Genomic DNA, 25,590 nt, shown 5'->3' with positions numbered 1-25,590 from the left:
AACTAGAATTGCAGGATGGGAGAGGAGGTGGAGACCCCCTCCCATTTCTGCTTCACATTGGCTGAAACCAGCAGGACACCAATGGACACATGGGCCTGGTAAACACAGCCTACAAGGACTAACCCCCCGAAGATATAGAGCAGCAAAAGGGCGAGGAACAGAACTGAGAGCAAACAGGTTTAGGACTAGCGCTATGGGCCACTGGGCAATTTGAGGCCTTCATAAAGCACTGCAATTGAATATGGACACACATGGTCCTGTGGACTCCACAAACCGAACAATATCTTATGCCATCTTACGAAACATAGCAGGGCATTCTAGCCCTGTATCTGAAAACAAGTGTCTGCTATAATCCCAGCAATCTGGAAGGCAGAGATGGGCAGATCACTTGAGGCCAAGAGTTTGAGACCAGCCTGGCCAATACAGTGAAACTCCATCTCTACTAAAAATATATAAAATTGGCCAGGTATGGTGGCGCACACCTGTAATCCCAGCTACTTGAGGGACTGAGGCACGGGAATTGCTTGAACCCATGAGGTGGAGGTTGCAGTGAGCCAAGATCATGCCACTGCATTACTGCCTGGACAACAGAGCAACACTCCATCTCAAATAAAACAAAATAAAATAAATGTCTGAAATTTATAGATTTCTCTGACCTGAGATTCTGAAATCTGAAATACAGACTCATGCTCAATGAAATGATTCTTTGACCCAAATGCAAGTTGAAAATAAAGCCTCACTTTCAGTCAGGCACAGTGGCTAAAGCTTGTAATCCCAGCACTTTGGGAGGCTGAGGTGGGCGGATCACAAGGTCAGGAGTTCAAGACCAGCCTGCCCAGCATGGTGAAACCCTGTATCTACTAAAAATAGAAAAAATTAGCCAGGCATGGTGGCGTGCATCTGTAATCCTAGCCCCTCGGGAGGCTGAGGTAGGAGAATCACTTGAACCTGGGAGTCGGAGGTTGCAGTGAGCCAAGATGGCACCACTGCACTCCAGCCTGGGCAACAGAGCCTCAAAAAAAAAAATTAATAATAATAAAATAAAGCCTCACTTTTAATACCCAAACAATTCTCAGAAGATATTCTAAAAATCATGGTCTGACTTATTTTTGGTGAAAATTCATCATACATGCAATAGAAAGAACAAAGTAATCAACTCGAGAATAGTGTAGAACCAACTCAATTTCTCACATTAGTTAAAAGTGTGTATACAATTCAAAACAGCAGATAATTTGAGCCTGATTTAATAGTTCAGAGAGGGGGGTCTACCTAGTACTGAAGAAATCTACTCAAAGCAAAACAGTGATGTCATGACCTGCCCCTGGTTTCCCAATCCTGCCCTCTAACTACATCTTTTTAAAAAAATTCCACTCCATGTGAAACACACATGGCTAAGCTCAGTGCCAGGGCTATCCAAATGAGAAGAAGAAATCCCTGAGAGAATGGCCCAGGTCATGTTTCCAAAGGGAATTATAGTCCTCTTTGGGGTTATTTCTAAATGTGAGCCAGCGGTTTGCACAGCCATCTCTGAGACTGTTGGCTAGAACAGAGATGGCTTAAAACTCCTAGAATTACCATGGGAGGCTGAGGGAACCTGGAGTCTAGACCTAGGACATATTCCGATTCAGTTCAGACTTCTACAGAGAAACATTTCCAAATGTTGAGATGTATCCAACTAAACTGCTGGGTAAACCCAGAGGTACAGGAGCTTACCGATACCAAGTAACAAAATACAGCAATGACCACAATTACCAACGATCTCAGACAAGTCATTTAACTTCTCTGGTCCTCAAAATCCTTCTATAAAACGAAAAGGCTGGACTCAGAACCCTTCCTATTCTAACATCCTATAAGCCTATAAGCCTGTATTTCAACATGTTGCACTGACTGAGCCTTGTCTTCATTAGTGCCACATTTGTTGTCTCATTCTAGGATAAAATCATACAGCCAGTACTTTTTAAAAAAAGTCTGGCAATGTTCATAAAAGTCTCTGGGGTGAGCAGAAACTCTCTTGAACAGTCTACACTCACTAGTGCACGTCAGTGGCATGCTGGCACCAACTCATGTCAGTTTCCAAGAGCTGACTTAAATTTTCAAGAGTTTTGTGAGCGGGTTATCAAACCACTGGTAGGACAAACAGATAAGCAAAATGTGGTATACCCACAGGATAGAATATTATTTTGTCATAAAAAGGAATGAAATACCAATACAGGCTACAAGGATTAAACTTGACAACATTATGCTAAGTGAAAGAAGCCAGCAATAAAAGTCCACATACTATATGATTCCATGCATATGAGAGTCCAGAATAGGAAATCTATAGAGATAAAACAGACAGATTAGGGTGAGGGCAGAGGCATGGAATAGTGGAATAGAGGAATAGTAGTAAAAGGTATGGGGTTTCTTTTGAGGTGGTGAAAAAATTCTAAAATTGGCTCTGGTGGTTGTATATATCTATGAATATGCTGAAAACCACTAAACTGTATATTTTACATGTGTGAATTATACAGTATGTGAATAATAATTAAGATGTTTTAAAAAAATAAACAGGTGGTACATCAAAATTGGACACAGGAGGAATATCTACACTACGGAAACTAGCAAACACTACAAATTAGCCCTGTCTCTCTTCATACCAAGCTGGTTGTTAAACATTTACTGGCACACAAGTGCATGGTCCTTTGGCCTAGAGGTTTCTTACTGACCCAAATTTGAATTTATGTTTGATCATTTGTCCACAAATTAATATATTTGGTTCCCTCAGAGGGTATGTCCTAGACCCAGAGTTCAGCTCTATTCCATGAACAATCAACATTGCAAGAAAATAATGTAACTGTTAAGGTAAAACAGCACAGCACTTACGAGTCAGTATCCAGTGAAAAGTAATCATACAGCTTAACTATTCTGGGATGATCCAGTTCTTTATGAATCCGGTATTCCCTACATGCATGCCTGTAAACAAAAGGGAAAATTAACAAGAAGGTATATTGGCCTACCTTTTAGAACTCTTCAAAGATCTTCCTAAATATTCAATCATTTCTCTATTGTCTCCACATGTTAATTCCATTCTGGTCCATCTGGTCCCTCATCTGACTTCTCTCTTTGCTCATCCTATTTTCTCTATTGGAATCTACCAAGCCATTGAGAAAATAATAGGTGCTTTGGCTCCGCGCAGTGGCTCACGACTGTAATCCTAGCACTTTGGGAGGCTGAGGCGGGTGGATCACGAGGTCAAGAGATAGAGACCATACTGCCCAACATGGTGAAACCTCGTCTCTACTAAAAATAAAAACTTAGCTGGGCGTGGTGGTGCGCACCTATGGTCCCAGCTACTTGGGAGGCGGAGGCAGAAGAATCACTTGAACCCAGGAAATGGAGGTTGCAGTGAGCTGAGGTCACGCCACTGCACTCCAGCCTGGCGACGGAGCGAGACTCCATCTCCAAAAAAATAAATAAATAAAATAATAGGTGCTCAAATATTTGTTAAGTGAACAGATGTCAACCCTTTTTATCCCTTTCAAGTTCATTCTATGATAATCACACCTCTTTTCCACTTATACTCAAGTATCATAGATTTTAAAATAACAAGGACAGTTATTTTCCCCCCTCCTCTAAAGCTGATACATGAAATCATATCTGTAAATGTATATATGCTGGGGTAACACCAAAGAGGTCATTTTTATCATGTAAACCCCTTAGGTTAAAGGATTATCTGTTACATAAATCAATTAGCAGTACTTTGTAGTTTTTGTTTTTAAATTCTTCTTCTTACAAAAATAATTTAAGTGCTATTAGCTTTACTTTATTCTAATAAAATATGAAATGTGAGATTATGGAACCCCAGTTGTCTTGGAATGGCATATTTGATGCAGTCATCCACTGCGTAACAACCCTTCGGTCAATGATGCTAAGCCACATATATGACAGGGGTCCCATAAGAGTATAACAGAGCTTCCTATGAATTGAGGAAGAAAAAAAAAAGTACAACAGAGCTGAAAAATCCTATCACCTGGTGACCCAGCAGTCAAGAGGTCACGGCACAATGCATTACTCATGCTTGTGGTGATGCTGGTGGAAACAAATCTACTGTGCTGCCAGCCATATTAAAGTCTAGCACATACAGTTATCTACAGTATATAACACTTGATAATGATAATAAATGAATACATAATTGGTTTATGTATTTACCATACAGCAGGCCCTTAAATAACATCATTTTGTTATAACGCTAACAAAAAAAAAAAAAAAAAAGTCAGCCAGGCACCATGGCTCATGCCTGTAATTCCAGGACTTTGGGAGGCCGAGGCGGGTAGATCACCTGAGGTCAGGAGTTCGAGACCAGCCTGACCAACATGGTGAAACCCCGTCTCTACTAAAAATACAAAAATTAGCTAGGTGTGGTGGTGGCCACCTGTAATCCCCGCTACTCAAGAGGCTGAGGGAGAAGAATCATTTGAACCTGGGAGGCGGAGACTGCAGTGAGGCAAGACTGCGCCATGGCACTCTAGCCTGGGTGATAAAGTTAGACTCTGCCTCAAAAAAAAAAAAAAAAATCAATTCCTGGTCGGCACCACTGTCCATGTGGAGTCTGTGTGTTCTTCCCCTGTCTGCGTGGGTTTTCTCAGGTTATTCTGCTTTCCTCCCACATCCCAAAGGCACATGGGTTGGGTTCACTGGCATATCCACATGGTCCCTGTGTGTGTGTGTGTGTGTGTGCATGCACCTGCCATGCAATGGGACGGCATCCTGTCTAGGGTGGCTCCCACCTTGCCCCTGAGCTGCTGATATAGGCTCTGGCCACCCTCAACCCTGAGTGGGGAATGAGTGGGTAAATGTTACCTTGTTTCTATTAATCTTTCTTAAATTTATATAAAGCTCATACATATTTCAACGTTTAGTATTACAAGTGTTTTAGTCTTTATTTAGAAGCTGGGTGATGTTTTTGTGACCAGGAATATGCCACAGGAACTTAACTCATTTATGTCAATTAGCCTATGGTAAAATTGGTTTTGTTACACCTTGTTTCCCTTAAAGTTGCAGTTTCCAAGAACCTATCATTGCTATTAAGCGAGGGCTTACTATACTGCATTTTTTTTTTTTTTTTTTTTTTGAGACGGAGTCTCACTCTGTCGCCCAGGCTGGAGCACAGTGGCCGGTTCTCAGCTCACTGCAAGCTCCACCTCCCGGGTTTACGCCATTCTCCTGCCTCAGCCTCCCGAGTAACTGGGACTACAGGCGCCCGCCACCTCGCCGGGCTAGTTTTTTGTATTTTTTTTTAGTAGAGATGGGGTTTCACCGTGTTAGCCAGGATGGTCTCGATCTCCTGACCTCGTGACCCGCCCGTCTCGGCCTCCCAAAGTGCTGGGATTACAGGCTTGAGCCACCGCGCCTGGCCACTTTTTTTGTTTTTGAGATCGAGTCTCACTTTGTTGCTAAGGCTGGAGTGCAGTGGCGCGATCTCAGCTCACTGTGGCCTTTGCCTCCCAGGTTCAAGCGATTCTCCTGCCTCAGCCTCCCAAGTAGCTGGGATTACAGACACATACCAGCACGCCCAGCTAATTTTTGTATTTTTAGTAGAGAGGGGGTTTCGTCATGTTGGCCAGGTTGATCTGGAACTCCTGACTTCAAGTGATCCGCCCGCCTTGGCCTCCCAAAGTGCTGGGATTACAGGCATGAGCCACGGCACCTGGCCTGCACTGTACTTTTTAATTATTTAAATTTTAGAGATAGGGGTAGTGGCTCATGGCTGTAATCCCAGCACTTTGGGAGGTTGAGGCAGGCGGATCGCTTGACGTCAGGAGTTTGAGGCCAGCCTGGCCACCATGGAGAAACTCCATCTCCACTAAATATACAAACAGCAGCAGGGAGTGGTGGTGCGCACCTGTAATCCCAGCTACTTGGGAGGCTGGGGCAGGAGAGACGCTTGAACCCAGAAAGCAGATGGAAGTGAGCTAGATCACACCACTGCACTCCAGCCTGGGTGACAGAGCAAAACTCCATCTCAAAAAAATAAAAAAAAATTTTAGAATGTACTCCCATCTACTTATTTAAGAAAAAAAAAATTGTAACTACAAAACAAACTCAGGCAGGTCCTTCAGGGGGTATCCCAGGAGAAGGCATTGTTATCATAGAGGGTGACAGCTGCGTACATGTTATTGTCCCTGAAGAGCTTCCAGTGGGACAAGATGGAGATGGAAGAAAGTGATATGGATGGTCCTGACCCTGTGCAAGCCTAGGCTAATGAGAGTGTGCCTTAGTTCTTAACAAAAAAAATTAAAAAAAAAAATTTAATAGAAAAAAGCTTATAGAATAAGGATACAAGAAAATATTTTCATACAACTGTGTACAATGCATTTTTTTAAAGTTAAGTGTTATTTACAAGAGTCAAAAAGTTTTATTAAAAAGGCAGTTTCCACAGCAAAAAGGTTACAGTAAGCAAAGATTTACACTTGAAAAAATTTTTAATAAATGTAGTGTAGCCTTTGTGTATAGTGTTTATAAAGTCTACAGCAGTGTGCAATATTATCCTAGACTCTGACTCACTCAGAGCAACTTCCAGTTCTGCAAATTCTATTAATGGTACAGGTGTACCATTTTTATACTGTATATTTACTGTATCTTTTCTATGCTTAGATATGCTTACATACACAATTAGTAACACAATTGCCTATAGCAGGGGTCCCCAACCCAGTACAGGTCCGTGCCTTGTTAGGAACTGGGCCACACAGCAGGAGGTGAGCAGGAGGTGAATGAGCGAAGCTTCATCTGTGTTTACAGCTGTTCCCCATAGCTCGCATGACCGCCTGAGCTCCTGGTCTGTCAGATCAGCAGCAGCAGATTCTCATAGGAGTGCAAACCCTACCGTGAACTGTGCATGCTAGGGATCTAGGTTGTGTGCTCCTTATGAGAACCTAACACCTGATGATCTGTCACTGTCTCCCATGACCACCAGATGGGACCGTTTAACTGCAGGAAAGCAAGCTCAGGGCTCCCACTGATTCTACATTATGGTAAGCTGTGTAATTAATTCTGTATATATTACAATGTAATAGTAATAGAAATAAAGAACACAATAAATATAATGCGCTTGAATCATCCTGAAACCATCTCCCCCCAACCCCGGTCCATGGAAAAACTGTCTTCCACAAAACTGGTCACTGATGCCAAAAAGGTTGGAAACCACTGGCCTATACTATTCAGTACGGTAACATGCTATACAGGTGTGTAGCCTAGGAGCAATGGGCTATACCATACAGCCTAGATATACAGTAGGCTATACCATCTAAGCTTACATTAAGTACACTCTGTGATGTTTGCACAACAAAATCACCTAATGATGCATTTCTCAAAACGTAGTCCCATTGTTAAGCAACATATGACTAACATGATTAGCATTTTAAAGGTACTTTTCTAGTTTAAAATCATTTCATCAGGAACAAAAGTGTACTGTATAGCCTGACATATTCATATTCTGAATTTTAGAAGAACAACAGAATATGCTTACACAATATAATTACCAATACTATTTTAAGAATGTAGTTCTGGCTGGCGTGGTGGCTCACGCCTGTAATCCCAACACTTTGGGAGGCCGAGGTGGGCAGATCACCTGAGGTCAGGAGTTCAAGACCAGCCTGACCAACATGGAGAAACCCTGTCTCGACTAAAAAAAAAATACAAAATTAGCCGGGGTGGTGGTGGTGCATGCCTGTAATCCCAGCTACTTGGGAGGCTGAGGCAGGAGAATTGCTTGAACCCAGGAGGCGGAGGTTGTAGTGAGCTGAGATTGTGCCACTGCACTCCAGCCTGGGCAATAAGAGCAAAACTCCGTCTCAAAAAAAAAAAGTGGTTCTTATTTACAAAGAGATTAACTGTGATATTTTAAGTAATTCAGCACTATTTGGCTTAGGACATTTTGTTATAAGGCTAGTTGGAAAGGGGACACTTTCCATAGTATGGTAAAATAAAACTAAAAAAACAGTGATGTTTTCAGAAACAGGTAAACTACAGTATACCAAAAATACAAAGAAAGTACTCAACTAAAGAAAAGCTGAGGAAAAAATTAGGGGAAGTGGGGAAAGGGAGAAATAGGAATCTGAAAGTAATTACATATATTTTTCCCCAATGGAAACTATTTGGGCTTAGTTTTCAAGCTGCCATTTTTGGCCATTTTGCCTCCCCTGATGCTTCATTTTATCATCTTTACGTTTTTCCAAAAAACGACTTGCCAGCACCGAGGCAGAGTGGTGTTAGAACACACACTACCCTGGGAACACAGAGGCCTGGCTCCTTGCTGTGGCTCTGTGGCTTCACCTCTCTGAGCTTCAGTTTCGGCATCACTGGACTGGATGTTTTGAAGTGAGCTTGCTGCAGACACTTGGCAAATGTAGCTTTGGCCTCCCCAACCCCCAATTCCACCAAAGTAGCTCCATACTTGTCTTTTTTTTTTTTTTAATTACACACATATATTTAACAGTACAGTTTTACACAGAGTACTAAGAGCACTTTTCTTCATATTTTACAGAAGGGCTAGAAACATACAGATTTTCTTTTTCTTTTAAGACAGAGTCTTGCTCTGTCACCCAAGTTGGAGTGCAGTGGTGCCATCTCAACTCACTGCAACCTCCGCCTCCTGGGTTCAAGCTATTCTTTTGCCTCAGCCTCCCAAGTAGATAAGATTTCAGGTGCGTGCCACCACGCCCAGCTAATTTTGCATTTTTAGTAGAGACTGGGTTTCACCATATTGGCCAGGCTGGTCTCAAACTCCTGACCTCGTGATCTGCCCACCTTGGCCTCCCAAAGTGCTGGGATCATAGGTGTGGACCACTACGCCCAGCCCAGATTTTCTTTTTTTTTTTTTTTTGAGATGGAGTCTTGCTCTGTCTCCCAGGCTGGAGTGCAGTGGCCCAATCTCGGCTCACTATAACCTCCGCCTCCGGGTTCAAGCGATTCTCCTGCCTCAGCCTCCTGAGTAGCTGGGACTACAGGCGTCTGCCACCACCCCTGGCTAATTTTTGTACTTTTAGTGGAGGCGGCGTTTCACCATATTGGTCAGGCTGGTCTCGAACTCCTGACCTTGTGATCCGCCTGCCTTGGCCTCCCAAAGTGCTGGGATTACAGGCTTGAGCCACTGCGCCCGGCCCCAGCCCAGATTTTCTATTAGTAATCATACACATCACCAAATCTAGCTCCTAAATAGGATGCATTACAATTTGTTTAGAATTTAAAGGCTTAGGGGCAATAAGCAGGAGAGGAAAAAGTATGTACATTTTTGTTTTACAAAACTGACTAAAAAATACATTCAAGAAATAGTAAAGAGAATTTAATACAGTCTTGTTGGGTGTGGTGGCTCATACCTGTAATCCCAGCACTTTGACAGGCTGAACTGGGAAGACTGCTTGAGCCCAGGAGTTCAAGACCGGCCTGGGCAACACGGTGAGACCCCATCTCAAAAAAAAGAATTTAATATGATCTCATGTGCCCTGAAGGAGGTAGCACCTGATTAAGAGGGGTAATCGCTATGTCCAAACAATCTCCTACATGGAGCTTCTGCAACTGCAGAGTCACAGAATCATCAGTCCCCTTTCTGCCAGCACACTTGCATTTTAAATTACATTCCTTGTAATATTGCATTTGATAAAATAAGGGTGCTGCTGTCTTTGTTTCTGAGACAAAGACACAGTGGCTCAGGCTTGTAATCCCAGCACTTTGGGAGGCCGAGGGTGGTGGATCACGAGGTCAGGAGATCAAGAGCATCCTGGCTAACACAGTGAAACTCTGTCTCTACTAAAAATACAAAAAAGTTAGCCGGGCGTGGTGGCAGGCACATGTAGTCCCAGCCACTCGGGAGGCTGAGGCAGGAGAATGGCGTGAACCCGGGAGGCAGAGCTTGCAGTGAGCGGAGATCGCGCCACTGAACTCCAGTCTGGGCGACAGATGAGACTCTGTCTCAAAAAAACAAAAAACAAACAAACAAAAAGTTTAAAAATCTAGGGACTAAACAGATCACTGTTTTAAGTTATTTTTCACTCTAGCATGCTATAAATGTATAGCACTTGACCCTTTTAACTTCTTGATTTTGTGCATTTTAGAGCAGAAACCAATTTCTCTTTTTGAGGTACAGAAAACAGAGTAAACAAGAGGCGGCAAAAATTTAAGAATCAAAATGTCATTCAAAGTCCTCGCCAATTAACGGAATTTGAAGAGTGTCGCTGAACCTGTGCCCAGCTCTAAACCTGCATCTCTTACTTCATCAGCAAGGCAATGACTGAGCCATGTTCAACTTTCAACTTATAATCCAAGGGATCCATGTACTACAAACACAGAGACTTTAATGAGAAACTGGAAGAAACTCATCCACCAAAATGTCTTTTACTCTCTTATAAGTTGATATATATTTAGATTTTTCAAAATGCTTGCTTTTATGTTTAAAAAATTAGAATAGAGTATCATACAAAAGCATACTAACGCCAATACAAATTACTTCTGCAAATAATTCTACATGAAATTTTTCCTACTGTAGAATTTTAAATATGTTATTTGAGGGAGTTTAAGCAGTTCAGTAATACTAAATTTTTAAAATAAATTTTTTAAATAAAATTTGTGTTTTTATAATGTAAAAGTAAAATACAATCAGTTTACTTTTTGTTTATGGTAGGAGGAGGAGAGGAATGAAGTGACAGAACGAAATTCAAAATACAACAAAACAAACATCTTTTATTTTCTTTTGAAATTTGCCTTCTTTTTTATCAGAATAAATGTCTTGATTCCAGATGGGACTGGGAGGTCATCCCCATGAATGGAAAAGCAATTAACAGACCTTACTAGCAGGTTATAGCATTTTCATATTTTACAATGTCACAACACTGAAGTATACTACTTTTTAGTTTAATACTGATTTTTTAAAGCACTCATCAATGTCTGTTATGTGCTTGATGTAAGTCTCTTTTTAGTTCAAAGCAGAAAATTCACCATTTTCTATAGCCTGAAATATATGACTATGATTTCATATCACTTAGAAAGCTAATTCTTTCAAAAGAAAGGTGGAGATACTTAAGAATTGTCCCCTCAGTGCTGCTTCCTGATTGGGAGAATAAAAAAAAAAGAACTCCCCCCACCCCCCCAAAGCAAGAATGGAGGCCACGAGAACTCACACAACCTCTCCCCAGGGTGTCTGCCAAATGGGAAATGCCCCCTCCTCAGATGAGCTCAAGCACCATGATCCCCTCTCTGATGAGAAAACAGAGTAGAAAGGCACCAACGCCAGCCTGGAACTTGAATGGCAAAGAACTTAAGACAAATAAGACCATCCCCTTCACGTGCTCTCTGACATCCAATCCATACCCGCCAGGACTCAGAGTGCTTGCCAACTGTTTGAAGGAGGGACAAGGCCCGGCTTCCACTCCTCACTGTTTCAAAAGGCTAGATGAGCAGAACACCCATCTGCAGTTGCTGTGGTATCCAACACTAGAGTTCTCTGCAAGGTCAGCCAGAAACCTGGATACTCAGACTAGGCAAAATACATACATGTCTCAGCACAGGAACTATGTTCTCGAGGTTGACCAAGGTTGGTCCCTAGAGGGCATTTTTAAAGAGAAGCCTGTGCTGGTCTAACACCCTTAGGCATTCTTAGGGTCTCAACACAGTAGGGGTATTGCTCATTTATAACTGGTCAGAACAACATGCGCTTTCCTTCTCCAAAGTGCTCCTGGCCCCCTCACTACTGCGTGCCACTCATCCCTACATGTCAAGTGACTGGAATGTTTTTATAATAATGTAACTGCCTCTCAGGAGCATCTGGACTGCAGCTGCCTGTCACCTAAGAAACATACGCAGGGTGCCACAGGTCATCCCTTCTCCCTCTGCTAAGCCCTGTTGCTCTTAATGTAGCAGGAACCTTCCCTTCTCCAGTGCTGAGCCCCACTGCCCATCTGTCTGGAACAGGAAGAACTTCTGGGTTCCTGATGAACAAGAGGTATAGAGCAAGAGTTGCCTCGGAGCAGGCTAGAAGCCAACTAAAGGGCTACTTCAAAGACCACTGTTTTTTCCCTTCCAAATTATTATTTATTAAAACAAAAACAAAAAACAAAACAAAACAAAACAAAAAAACAAGACTGCCTTTATGGAAACGAGGTGTTTATCAAAAAAGCCCGTCCCCTCCTTTCAGGGGCAGGACTTGTCTGATTCAATACTTGTGCCAACAACAAGGAAACAAAACTAAGCCCAGGGGGGAACCTAATAGCAAATTAAGTCTGCATAGCCTCTAAAGCAAATGAGCCATGAACTCCAATGTTCAGGAGCTTGGGGGGATATAGGCAAAACCTGACATTAGTGGATCAAAGCAATTCCCAGCTGTGCAAATAATAACAGTTCATTTTAAAGAAGCCCCTCTCCCCGCACCCCACCCCAAGTACAGAAGAAGACCGCCACTAGTACCATTCTATAGAGAAGCAAGCGCAGAAAGTGGGACCCTGAAGACCGAGAACTTTGAGATGGGCAAACTGCGACAGGGAGGAGAACATAGCACAGAGAGGCTGAACAAGTCAAACAGGTGCCACGAAGACACACCAGGTGCCCCCAGTCTCTTCCAGAAGGAAATGACTGAAGTAGCAGAAAGAACCCACCAGCAGCTCCCTAGGGTCTAGTTTCTACAGACAAGCAACCATGATTTCTTTCTTTTTTTTTTTTTTTGACATGGAGTCTCACACTCGCTCTGTCACCCAGGCTGGAGTGCAGTGGCGAGATCTCAGCTCACTGCAAGCTCTGCCTCCCGGGTTCACACCATTCTCTTGCCTCAGTCTCCTGAGTAGCTGGGACTACAGGCGCCCACCACCACGCCCGGCTAATTTTTTGTATTTTTAGTAGAGACGGGGTTTCACTGTGTTAGCTAGGATGGTCTCGATCTCCTGACCTCGTGATTAGACTGCCTCAGCCTCCCAAAAAGCTGGGATTACAGGCGTGAGCCACCATGCCCGGCCAGCAACAATGATTTCGAAGGCTTTATTTACTACAGCTATTTCTAGCCACAAAGGAAAGGAAGGTTAAGAGTACTGGGGCTTTGGATTAAGGAAAATCTGGATTTAAATACTAGCTCAGCCACTTCTTGTTACTCCAATTCTGTAAGCATCAGTTTCCTCATTGTAATACTGAGAATACATTTATTATCTTAGGGTAGTTATGAAGATTACATAAAACAAAACCAACAACAATGCATGTAAAGCTTGTAGCATAATGCTCAAACTACAGGTATTATTTAATTTTAAAAAGTCAGACACTCAAGTATCACTTACTTGTGGTAATTCTCCTTTTTCTCATCTCTCCAGTTTTTATTTAACTGGTGAATTTTCACAGCTACGTATCTTTGCTCTGTTAGATCAAATGCCTATAAAGAAAGAGAATAAATTATATACTGGGCAAATGTTAAGAAGAATTACAGGCAACTGATGTGAGCCTTTAACATATAACATAATCAAAGTCCAAAATACATTATTAAATATATCACATACTTGTATCAGTCTTGCAACCATCTTCTTGAAACTTGTGATTAGATAATTTAGAAGTCTCCAGACACACTGGCACCAAGGGATTTAGAACATAAAACCAGGCCAACACCACAAACAGAAAGATAGCCCCTGCCTTCAGAATCATTTCCCAACCATGCTCTTTCTGGACACCATCTACTCCCCGTCTGGGACCCGTCTCTCTTAGGTTGCTCTTGTCCTTCAGTTGACACTGGGACTTTACAAACTTCAAACATCCTGCCACTTTTGAAATCCTAGGGACACACACTGTCTGCCTCCTGGAGAAAATAACCCCTCACAATATACTTCTTTGGCATGATTATTTACAAAATAACCCTGTAATTTGGCATATTGTTTATTAAAATAAAAAGAGAAACAAGAACAAAAAACAGCCCTGCCTTTAGTCCCATCTCTATCTGCTGGGCAAATAAAAAGTGGTTTTGTTGTTGTTGTTGTTTTTGAGACAGAGTCTCGCTCTGTCACCCAGGCTGGAGTGCAACGGTGCAATCTCAGCTCACTGCAACCTGTCTCTCGGGTTCAAGTGATTCTTCTACCTCAGCCTCCTGAGTAGCTGGGATTACAGGCACGCACCATCAAACCTGGCTAATTTTTGTACTTTTAGTAGAGACGGGGTTTCACCATGTTGGTTAGGCTGGTCTCCAGCCCTCAGGTGATCTGCTGGCCTCGGCCTCCCAAAGTGCTGGGATTACAGGTGTGAGCCACTGCACCCGGCCGAAAAGTAGTTTTTAATTCCAACAATGGATGAAGTTAGTGACACCAAGTCACTTCTCCAGCACTGTCCAGAGGTAGGAACCGGCTTTCCCCAAAGGCCACCACTGCCGGCAAGTCCTGCATCAGCTAGGTAGTGCTTGCTATAGCACAGTGAAAAAGGTAACATGGAGTTTTGAGGAAGCTGGGTGTAAATCATTATTTGATAAAGTAATCTTTCAATTGAATTGAAGATTTCCCTCCAAACAAAAGAATTTATTGCATAGCTCCTTTAGAATAGTTTTTCTTAGTTTGTAAAGTTCAGATTAAAAGCTTACCATTTCAGTTTCAACACTGTTATTACCCATCTGCTAATTTCCACAAATATACAAATACATGAAGGCAACAAGTGCAGAAAACAGTCCATAAATAGGGTGATCACTACTTTACAGATCTTTCTAAACGTAAGTTTCTCTAGGTAAGCACTGCATGTAGAGAGAGCTGCTTATAGAGAAACTTCCATCATTTATACCAAATTAAAACCAGTATGTTTAAAGTATAAAAACCACTCACTTCAGACATATCTTATTTCACAAAAACTGCAATATTTTTAATTTTTTTATCTAGACAAGTCCTCAATGTGTTTGCCAGGCTGGTTTTGAACTCCTGGCCTCAAGTAATCTTCCCACCTTGGCCTCTCAAAGTACTGGTATTCAGTATCATTTCCTATCCATTCCCTTTCTGGACACCATCTATTACCATCTGGGACCCATCTCCCTTAGGTTGTCTCTTGTCCTTCAGTTGACACTTTACAAACTTCAAACATCCTTCCACTTTTGAAATTCTAGGGACACACACTGCCTGCCTCCTGGAGAAAATAACCCGTTATTGGGTTAGAGGCAGTAGAGGCCATGCCCGGCCAAAAACGGAAACTTTTGAACTTTTTTCTTACAGAATCTTCAGTCCATCCACAATCATGAATACCATCATGGCTTCACACCAGAAAATCATTTCAAATAATTTTTTAAAAACAGTAAATACCACCCAATTTGTAAGAGTACCAATGCTATTTCGAGCATAATTTTCTCTAACTACACTGTACTTCTAAATCCAAGACACTGTGACCTACCACTGACTTAAGAAAGGATTTTGGAGATTGGAGAACAGCGAAAGAAAAACTAAATGCACACATCACTGCAAGAAGTATTTAGATCTCAGAAATAAAATGTGTGGGGCTGAGCATGGTGGCTCACATCTGTAATCCCAGCACTTTGGGAGGCTAAGGAGGGCAGATCACGAGGTCAGGAATTTGAGACCATCCTAGCCAATATAGTAAAACCCATCTCTACTAAAAAAATACAAAAATTATCCAGGTGTGGTGGCGGGTGCCTGTAATCCCAGCTACTCGGGAGGCTGAAGCAGGAAAATCACTTGAACCTGGGAGGCAGAGGTTGCAGCAGTGAGCCAAGATCACGCCATTGCACTGCAGCCTGGACGATAGAGTGAGACTCCGTCTCAAGAGAAAAAGAAATAAAATGTTTGAAGAAATACATTAGGAAAAAATACGATGATGAAATTACTAAAAGTAACCAGGAGGCACCAAGAACCAATTTTGATGTTTCAAAATTACATACACTTCTAGGTATATATCCAAAAGAATTGAAAGCAGAGTCTCATAGAGATATTTGGACACCCAAATTCAAAACAGAACTACAGGCTGGGCGCGGTGGCTCATGCCTATAATCCCAGCACTTTGGGAGGCAGAGGTGAGCGGATCACTTAAGATCAGGAGTTCGAGACTGGCCTGGCCAACACAGTGAAATCCCATCTCTACTAAAAATACAAAAAAATTAGGTGGCATGGTGGTACACACTTGTAATCCCAGCTACTGGGGAAGGCTGAGGCAGGAAAATCACTTGAACCCAGGAGACGGAGGTTGCAGTGAGCCGAGCTTACACCACTGAACTCCAGCCTGGGCGACAGAGCAAGACTGTCTCAAAACAAACAAACAAACCAAAAACAAAAACAACAGCACTATATACAATAGGCAAGAGATGGAAACAACCCAAGTGTCCATCAACAGAGGAGGATAAACAAAATGTGGTACATACAATAAAATATTAAGTGACCTTAAAAAGGAAGCCAATCCTGTTACATGCTATAGCATAGATGAATCTTGAGGACATTATGCTAGGTAAAATAAGCTGATTATGAAAAGATGTAACATGATTCCACTTCTGTAAGAAATCTAAACATAGTCAAATTCAGATTAACAGAATGTAAAATGGTTCCAAGGATGAGGAGGAGGGGGAAAGGAAAGTTGGTTAATGGCTACAGAGTTTCAGTTTTGGAAGATGAAAAAAAGTTTGAGATCTATTTCACAAAAACGTGAATGTACTTTACTGAACTATACACTTAAAAATGGTTAAGATGGTAAATTTTATATCTATCTTTTTATGATAAAAAAATTACAAAGAAAATAAACTAAGAATTAAGAATGAACATAAATAAAAATGAAGAAAGCAGAAAGAATGAAAGCAGACATTAATGAAATTGAAAACTAACGAAATAGCAGATTTCATCAACAAAAAAGTTGATTCTTAGGAAAAAATTAATAACAACACTGACTAATCTCTAGCCTATCAATCAAGAAACACAAAAATAAAAATTTTACAAGAACAGAGAAGTAACTAGGATGTGGAATATCTCTCTATCTATCTATCTTTTTTTTTTTTTGAGATGAGTCTAGCTCTGTCGCCCAGGCTGGAATGCAGTGGCCGGATCTAGGCTCACTGTAAGCTCTGCCTCCCGGGTTCATGCCATTCTCCTGCCTCAGCCTCCCAAGTAGCTGGGACTACAGGTGCCCGCCACCACGCCCGGCTAATTTTTTGTATTTTTAGTAGAGACGGGGTTTCACCGTGTTAGCCAGGATGGTCTTGATCTCCTGACCTCATGATCTGCCTGTCTTCGCCTCCCAAAGTGCTAGGATTACAGGCATGAGCCACCGTGCCCAGCCAGTGGAAAATATTTTTTAAAACTCTAGGCCAAGCATGGTGGCGGTAATCCCAGCACTTGGAAGACTGAGGGGTGAAGATCACTTCAGGCTAGGAGTTTGAGACCAGCTTAGACAGCACAGTGAAACCCTGTCTCTATTAAAAAAGAAAAAATATATAAACGAAATAGATTTCCTAGAAAAATTAAATTACCAAAACTGACTTAAGAGAGAGAAAATCTGAATATATCAATAGTTGTAGAAGAAACTGAAAAGACAGCCAAATGTTTTCCACTAACTCAACATCTCCCAGGTGATTTTTCTTTTCTTTCTTTGTAGAGGCATGGTCTTGCTATGTTGCCCAGGCTGGTTTCAAACTCCTGGGCTCAAGTGATCCTCCCGCCTCGGCTCCCAGAGTGCTGGGATTATAGACATGAGCTGCTGAGTCTGGCCTGCCCGAGAAGTTTTTATGAGTCAACTCTAAGGAGCCAACAATTCCCAAGTGATGAAAAGGGTTCCAGAGCATGGAAAAAAGAGACTTCACAACTCTATCTAACGAGCTAGGATAATTATGACATCAAATTTTGACAAAGCTGCTTGCATACAAAAGGTGACTATGGGCCAATCATACTTATAAGCACAGATTAAAAAATACAAATAAGATACTAGAAGACAGGTGCAGTGGCTCATGCCTGTAACCCCAGCATTTTGGGAGGCTGAGATGGGAGGACACTTGAGCTCTGGAGTGGGAGGTTGCAGTGAGCTGAGACTGCACTGCTGCACTCTAGCCTGGGTGTCAGAGTGAGACAATGTCTCCAAAAAAAAAAAAAAAAGGCACTAGAATATCAAAACCAGTACGGTAGTGCACTAATCGTAATACAGTTCTGGAGATGAACAGTGATGTAGTTATGTCAGTTGCACACATTGTAAAAGTACTTAATACCACTGAAACATATACTTAGTAAAATCACAGTGGGGTGCAGTGGCTCACACCTGTAATCTCAGCACCCTGGGACGCCAAGGCAGGAGGACTGCTTGAGCCCCTTAGTTGAGACCTGCCTGGGCAATGTAGCAAGACCCTATCTCTATAAAATATTTAAAAATTAGTGCACTGGGCCTGTAGTCCCAGCTACTCAAGAGGCTGAGGCAGGAGGCTTGCTTGTGCCCCGCAGTCTGAGGCTGCAATGAACTATGATCGTGTTACCTCACTCCAGCCTGGGCAACAGAGCAAGACCCTGTCTCTAAAATAAATAAATAAATAAAACCGCAATTTAAAAAAAATTAGAAAGAAAACGGCAGAACTAGTTTTAACATTTTTATTTGCAACGAAAACTATTTTACTAAAAAGATTTCCCATATATAAATTCATATGGGCATAACATAAATCCTAACAGTTAAAGCTGTACATCTGAAAGGTACAGCTGTGCAACAAAGACTACTTAATAAACAATTCTATACTTTACAGACAGGTGCCAGAAACATGTAGAAAAATTAAATCCACATGTTATGGATCTGTAGCTATATTTAAAACATACTGAATCCCTCATTTGGTAAAAATCAACCTGGAGGCTCAGCAGCCTGTACTTCGCTGGCCCAACTGAAGCACTCTAAGCCAGAACACTCTTTCAGACTTCCAGTGCTAGTAAATGATATTAGAACACTTCTAAAACAAAAAGCCAGTTTTCCAATTTTAAAAAATCTATTCTTATTGGAAATAGGTTTGACACATCTATTCTGTACAAGAAATAAAGATAGCACATACTCTCTTCTAACAAATATGAGGCAGAAAGTACAGAACCAGAATAAAAATCATCATAATTCCACCACCCAGTATACTTCCTTCTTGTTTTTTAAATTTATAATTATTTATTTTTCAAACTTGAAAATGACAATACTGTATTCTGCTTGGTCACTTAGGGTTAAAAGCTGTTTTCCCAAAGACACAGGTTTTTGTTTGTTTGTTTTTTTGTTTTTTTTTTTTTTTTGAGACGGAGTCTCGCTCTGTCGCCCAGGCTGGAGTGCAGTGGCCGGATCTCAGCTCACTACAAGCTCCGCCTCCCGGGTTTACGCCATTCTCCTGCCTCAGCCTCCCGAGTAGCTGGGACTACAGGCGCCTGCCACCTTGCCCGGCTAGTTTTTTGTATTTTTAGTAGAGACGGGGTTTCACCATGTTAGCCAGGATGGTCTCGATCTCCTGACCTTGTGATCCGCCCGTCTCGGCCTCCCAAAGTGCTGGGATTACAGGCTTGAGCCACCGCGCCCGGCCACTAAGACACAGGTTTTTAAAGTTTTTGAATTTCAACCAATGGATACCAACCTATAATTATCAGTATTTTTAATGTTCTCCAAGTTGGTAAGAGCCGATAATTTAACTCCCAGTCTTTGTATCCAGTTCCTTATACTTACCTTGTAAACTTCACTGAAACCTCCTCTACCCAAAAGATGTAACAACAAATATCTGTCATTTAGCGTTGGATGATCTTTAAATCTGTGGAAACAGGGAACATGGAACACCCTGAGATCATGGACTACAGTCTTCCACGCTTGCCAAATTCCCAGAATATCTAACACATTATACATACAATTATAGCTACTGTTGGTAGTTTGACAATCAACACCAACATGGCAAATACTGAGTATAAAGTTACACAGTTCAAAGAGGCAGTGTAATTACAATGAACAGCACTAGCTGCAGAGCCACAGGACTTGGGTGCTGGTCTCAGTGTAGCTACACTAGACCTTTCTTGCTCCTCCTGCTTTTTTCTGTCCTGCTATACAATGAGGGAGGGTAGATTAGAGTAGACCAGAGATTTTTAAATTGTGCTACTTGGCTCCTCCAAACTGTTCAAGGGCCACATGTTCTCACCATTTCAAAAATACATACAGTAAATCCAAGACACTTGCTATTTCCTTAAAAACAGATTTGATTATAAAGTGAGTCACATGTTCTATGTGCATTCATTATTCTCTCTTTAAGACAGATATAACTGTGTTCCCCATATTAGATTCTCTTGGGTAGTTTCTTAGTAATATGATAAAGAAATGACAAATTCTGGCAAAAACAAATTTAAAAATATTTGTACCTAGTTCCTGATCTTAAACAATCTCACTATTAATTCTGAAATTACTTTACATGGATTCTAAGAAAGTAGCATGCCTATTTGGAGAGACATTACTGCACGGTGGTTTGGATGAAAAAGATCCAAGTTTAACTCTTTGGTCACATTATTTATGAGTCCCTGGTCAAGTTAATTTACTTTCTCCAAGCTTGTTTTCTGATTGATGTATTAAAGATGACTGGGTTATCCTGCGGATTAAATGAGAGCACTAAGGGCACTTAGGACCAGGCCTGATACACAGAGAGTTCTCAGAAAGGGGTACCTGCTGTTGTCTGCCACTTTAACAGAAAGAAAGGTCCAAAGCTCATATAAGCCAAACAAAAATACACAAGCTGTGGCTTTATGAAAAAATGTTTCAGGGTCCAAAAAAAAAATGGGGAAAAAACAGATTACTTATAAAAGCCGCTTTCTACTTTCAACCTACTTTGCCCAGTTTCAATTCATCTACAATTAATGTACTGAACTTAAGAGTCTTACTTAAAATGTCAACACCTGAATGGTCCTTAAAGGTCATTCAGAAACTGAGTGTCATCTCAACCCAATACTCTTTCCACAACACCACATGGTGACCCATCTTCCCTTTCTTAAGGCTCTGTAGGGAAATCTGAATATGCCACATATCTCAACCATTTACAATTACGAAGCCATATTGTTTTAGTAACCTCTACTCATGTAAAAATGCTCTACGTATACCCATATGTACTTAATATATAAATTTAATACAATTGTATATTTAAACCAAGGCAAATCATAATTTTGTTTACAAAATTGTATTAGATGCTACAAAAGAGCTAAATACACTATGGAATCATTTATGTAACTTACATTAAGCAAACACATTATTCTAGACCATTCAATTCATAACATAAAATGCTTAGCAATCTCCAACCCAATGTACCCCCAAGTAGCTTACTGTGAATTATCTTCATTATGTATCCTTTTTAGTTCCCTGATATGTAGATTTCTAACCCTTTCTAGCCTCTCCAGCTCTGCCTGGATCTCTGCTTCCTCCTAAAGCGAAAAGGAAAGAAATAGCACAGGGATCTTATTTCAAAAACAATAGCAGACATTTATCTTATGAAAGGCTAGAGGAAGGTGCTTTGCATTGAAAGATTTCTTTTTAAGCGATAAGAATTTTAATCATAAAAATTAGCCCATAGAAAATAATAAAATTCAAACCATACAGAGGAGTTCAGTGAGAAAAGTAGAAGTTCTCTACCCTCTTCCTCCCTCCTCTCCATGCCCACTCCTGAGATGTAACCACTATTAAGTTTCTTACACAAGTTTCCAGGAATGTTTTGTGCATATATACACAGACATGGAAACATTTTTTACAAAAATCAGGTTATCTATCCAGTTCTCGTCTTTAAGCGTGGATTACACTTGGTGCCTTAAGTTCTACTTATTTTTATGTTTTATTTTTTGAGACGGAGTTTCACTGTTGTGGCCCAGGCTGGAGTGCAGTGGCGCGATCCCGGCTCACTGCAACCTCTGCCTCCCAGGTGCAAGCGATTCTCCCGCCTCAGCCTCCCGAGTAGTTGGGATTACAGGCACACGCCACCATACCCAGCTAATTTTTTGTATTTTTAGTAGAGATGGGGTTTCACTATGCTGGGCAGGCTGGTCTCGAACTCCTCACCTCAGGTGATCCACCCACCTCAGCCTCCCAAAGTGCTGGGATTACAGGTGTGAGCCACCATGCCCAGCAAGTTCTACTTATTTAATAAGCTCTGAGAACCCAGTGGGAAAACAGCATGAAAACTAATATGTGAAATAAAAAACAAAAGCACACATACCAAAAGCAGTTCAGTAAATCCTTACTGACCATTATCACCCATAAACAGCATTGACCAATGTATGGGCTTCTGAATTTTAAGAGCTGAGCAATCCACATCTAAGATATCTCAGTGAATATCATCAATAACAAATTCTATATTATGTGCCTTTGTGTTTGAATAAGGTTTGGCGTAAGACTTTCTCTTTTGAGCTAGTTTAGGCAAGGAATAAGAGCTGCTATGTGATTTAAAATATGATTTAAAATCTTCACATCAATTTCAAAATCATCTGCTCTTATTATATATTAAAATTTTACTCCAAAGATAACCACTTGGGAAGCCTTATGATGTATACAGAATTATCTGCTCACAGATCACTGGGGAAAAAAAAAACACTCTTATTGGGTTGCTGGAATTGACTTGAAAATGGAAAGATAGGCCAGGCATGGTGGCTCACACCTGTAACCTGTAATCCCAGCACTTTGGAAGGCTGAGGCAGGCAGATTACTTGAGGTCAGGAGTTCGAGACCAGCCTAGCCAACATGGTGAGACCTCGTCTCTACTGAAAATACAAAAATGAGCTGAGTGTGGTGGCATATGCCTGTAATCCCAGCTACTTGGGAGGCTGAGGCATGAGAATCGCTTGAGCCCGGGAGTTGGAGGTTGCAGTGCGCCAGGATCGTGCCACTACACTCCAGCCTGGGAGACAGAGTAAGACTCCATCGCAAAAAAAAAAAAAAAAAAAAAAAAGAAAAGAAAAGAAAATGGAAAAATATGAGTTCTACCATTAGGCTACAAGACATGACATGAAAGCAGTCACTCAAGCTTTCTGCTGCTATGTGCAGCTACTATGACCAGAGAGCTTCAACCCCAAATGTAAACTAGGTATCACATTTCTCCAGGGAGATTTTCTCATTACACTTACCTTTTTAAGATGACCTAATCTGAGTTTGAAGATTTCTTCTTGTTCATGGTATTCTGCTAATGTTAACCTGAAAAACAGTGGTAAGTTTCAGTAAACTACTAGAAATCATAGTTTGCTTATTTAAAGAGAAATGCTCAAATATACTATAAGACACATGCAGTTTCAGTCTCAGTTAAAATGACTGAAAGACAGGTTATCTTGTAGTCCTCTGACAAGAGAAAACTTCTGTGATTTACCAGATATGATGTGAGGGAAGAACTTCAAAGCCAAAAGTCTAATTTGCAAAATATAAAAAAAAATAAGTGAGCCATATTTTTATATTATTTTTGAAATGAGTTTTGTCCCATATATTACTCAGGTGAAAATTCATTCAGAGAGAGCCAAAAATTGTCTAAAAATCTTTTAGAGGGCATAACAATAAGCCAATGGATTTTATTATTCTTGTTAACACTTAAACCTTGATAGTGTAATAACAAAGAGAAAGATATAGCAGCAAATTAGAGTCTAGGATTTGGAGTCTGAGGACTAGGGTTTAAAGCACTACTAAGCCGCTGGCGATGTGACCTTGGGCAAGCAACTTTAACCTCTTAACTCAGTTTCCTGAAATGCAGCAAGTGATAATACCTATCTAAGAAAGCGTTGCGGCTTACATGACAATGTACACAGAATATTGAAAATGCTATTTAAATCAACTCTCAAAGGGCTAACTTGATGGGTATTCATGTGTTTCATGTTCCACCTACTCCAACAGCATCCTTATATCTCAAGAATGAACAAGTGGCCAGGCTGGGTGGCTCACTGTAATCCCAGTACTCTGGGAGGCTGAGGGGGAAGGACTTGGAGCCAGGAGTTTGAGACCAGCCTGGGCAACAAAGCAACACTCCGTCTCTGTGAAAAAAACAAGAAAGAAGTTGGGCATGGTGACACATGCCTGTAGTCCCAGCTACTCAGGAGGCTGAGATGGAAGGATTGCTTGAGCCCAGGAGGTTGAGGCTATAGCGTGCTATAATCATGTCACTGCACTCCACCGCAAGAAACAGAGCAAGACTCTGTCTCTTAAAAAAAGAAAAAAGAAAGAAAGAAAATAAAAAAAGATGAACAAGTGAGAATTATTTTTTTCTTCCATCTCTACCTTTTTCGCATTCTAGAAGCATATACAGATATTTAACATTTTTAGATACCACTGTTTAGATATATTCTAAATAGCAGAAGAAAGAGGAAATATCTATCCTATCAACCAGAACAGAGCCTTTGAGGTCTAACTCAAGAAAAAATAGAAAGAAGAAGAAACTCACCTACTAGGGCTATCTCTTTACAGATGTAGAAATACTTGTATCTATTACTCCATTCCACACCAGCAAAAAACAGATAAATAAAAAATGATGGCTAAGAATTCTCTGTCTGAAACAGGTTCAGGGCCAAGAAAGGATAATATGACTCACTCCAAGACTCCAGAGGCCTACTTCTGGCTTCTGGTCAAAGTAAGAGCCAATTCACAGATACTCTAATTAAAAACTGGACTGAAAGCCTTCTGGATTGGATTTTACACAGGACTCCAGATGGCAACTGCTTACACATTACTAGCCTAGATAGAATTCTAATTATTGTTCTGTGGCAAAGAAACAACCTATGCCTTCTTTAGCACTCCTAAGCGAATGGTTTTGTGCATTAGCATTAAATAATTTTCAAATAATACTAGAGGGAAAGTCCCTTCACAAAATAAACACAGGAATCATGAAAGAAAACCTTGGTCAGATTAATTAGCCTAGACAATCTTTCAAATCTGAGCCCCTACTTGGACTTGCTGAAAGGAAAATACTTTAAGACTCTATACTCTTCCCCTTTTCTCATTCTGATTATTGCACTTGACTAGTCTTTAAAATCAAGGGGAAAATGTTTTATAACATTTGGGCTGGGTTCAGTAGCTCGCGCTTGTAATCCCAGCACTTTGGGAGGCTGAGGTGGGTGGATCATTTGAGGTCAGGAGTTCGAGACCAGCCTGGCCAACATGGAGAAACTCCATCTCTACTAAAAATACAAAAACTAGCTGGGCGTGGTGACGCACGCCTGTAGTCCCAGCTACTCAGGAGGCTGAGGCAGGAGAATCATTTGAACCCGGAACACGGAGGTTGCAGTGAGCCGAGATAGCACCACTGCACTCTGGCCTGGGTGACAGAGTGAGACTTCGTCTAAAAAAAAAAAAAAAAACTATCTGGAGTTATACGAATGAAGAGGTTTTCCAAGTTCATTACGCACATTTTTTATCGCTATACTTAATGTAAGTATTAGTTTATTCGTCTGTTCATCTCACCTAAGTAAATTGTGGGCTCCTAAGGCTGGGGCTGTATCCTTTAGCTCTGTATTCCCAGAAGGGGCCTAGCATAAAATAAGTATTTAACACAGACTTACTAAACGAATATCAAGGACAAGACTTCCCAAAACATCAGATACGTATGGGGTGAGGATTGGTGTTAAGCCATGTTTCTCAGTAGAACGAAAGAAGATGCATTTCTAGGATGCCACAGACTTTTAACAATAATGTAATACAAGTATT

The 25,590-nt window shown here is 41.1% G+C and overlaps 1 protein-coding gene across 12 annotated transcripts in view; it reads right to left on the bottom strand.

Annotated features, from left to right (window-relative positions):
* Positions 1 to 25,590, bottom strand: part of TLK2 (tousled like kinase 2) — a 143,150-nt gene that overhangs the window by 18,634 nt on the left and 98,926 nt on the right. For all 12 annotated transcript variants that reach the window (XM_065531820.2, XM_015438676.4, XM_015438680.4 and 9 more), the window contains 5 exons: positions 23,037 to 23,103; positions 21,250 to 21,347; positions 19,624 to 19,705; positions 13,287 to 13,378; positions 2,863 to 2,952 (listed from right to left, as the gene is read on the bottom strand). In XM_065531820.2, coding sequence (XP_065387892.1) covers positions 2,863 to 2,952; positions 13,287 to 13,378; positions 19,624 to 19,705; positions 21,250 to 21,347; positions 23,037 to 23,103 — 429 coding nt within the window. The remainder of the gene's footprint in view (positions 1 to 2,862; positions 2,953 to 13,286; positions 13,379 to 19,623; positions 19,706 to 21,249; positions 21,348 to 23,036; positions 23,104 to 25,590) is intronic.

This window comes from Macaca fascicularis, chromosome 16 (genome assembly GCF_037993035.2).
Source record: "Macaca fascicularis isolate 582-1 chromosome 16, T2T-MFA8v1.1".
Lineage (NCBI taxonomy): Eukaryota > Metazoa > Chordata > Mammalia > Primates > Cercopithecidae > Macaca > Macaca fascicularis.
This window is presented reverse-complemented; position numbering and strand designations above follow the sequence as displayed.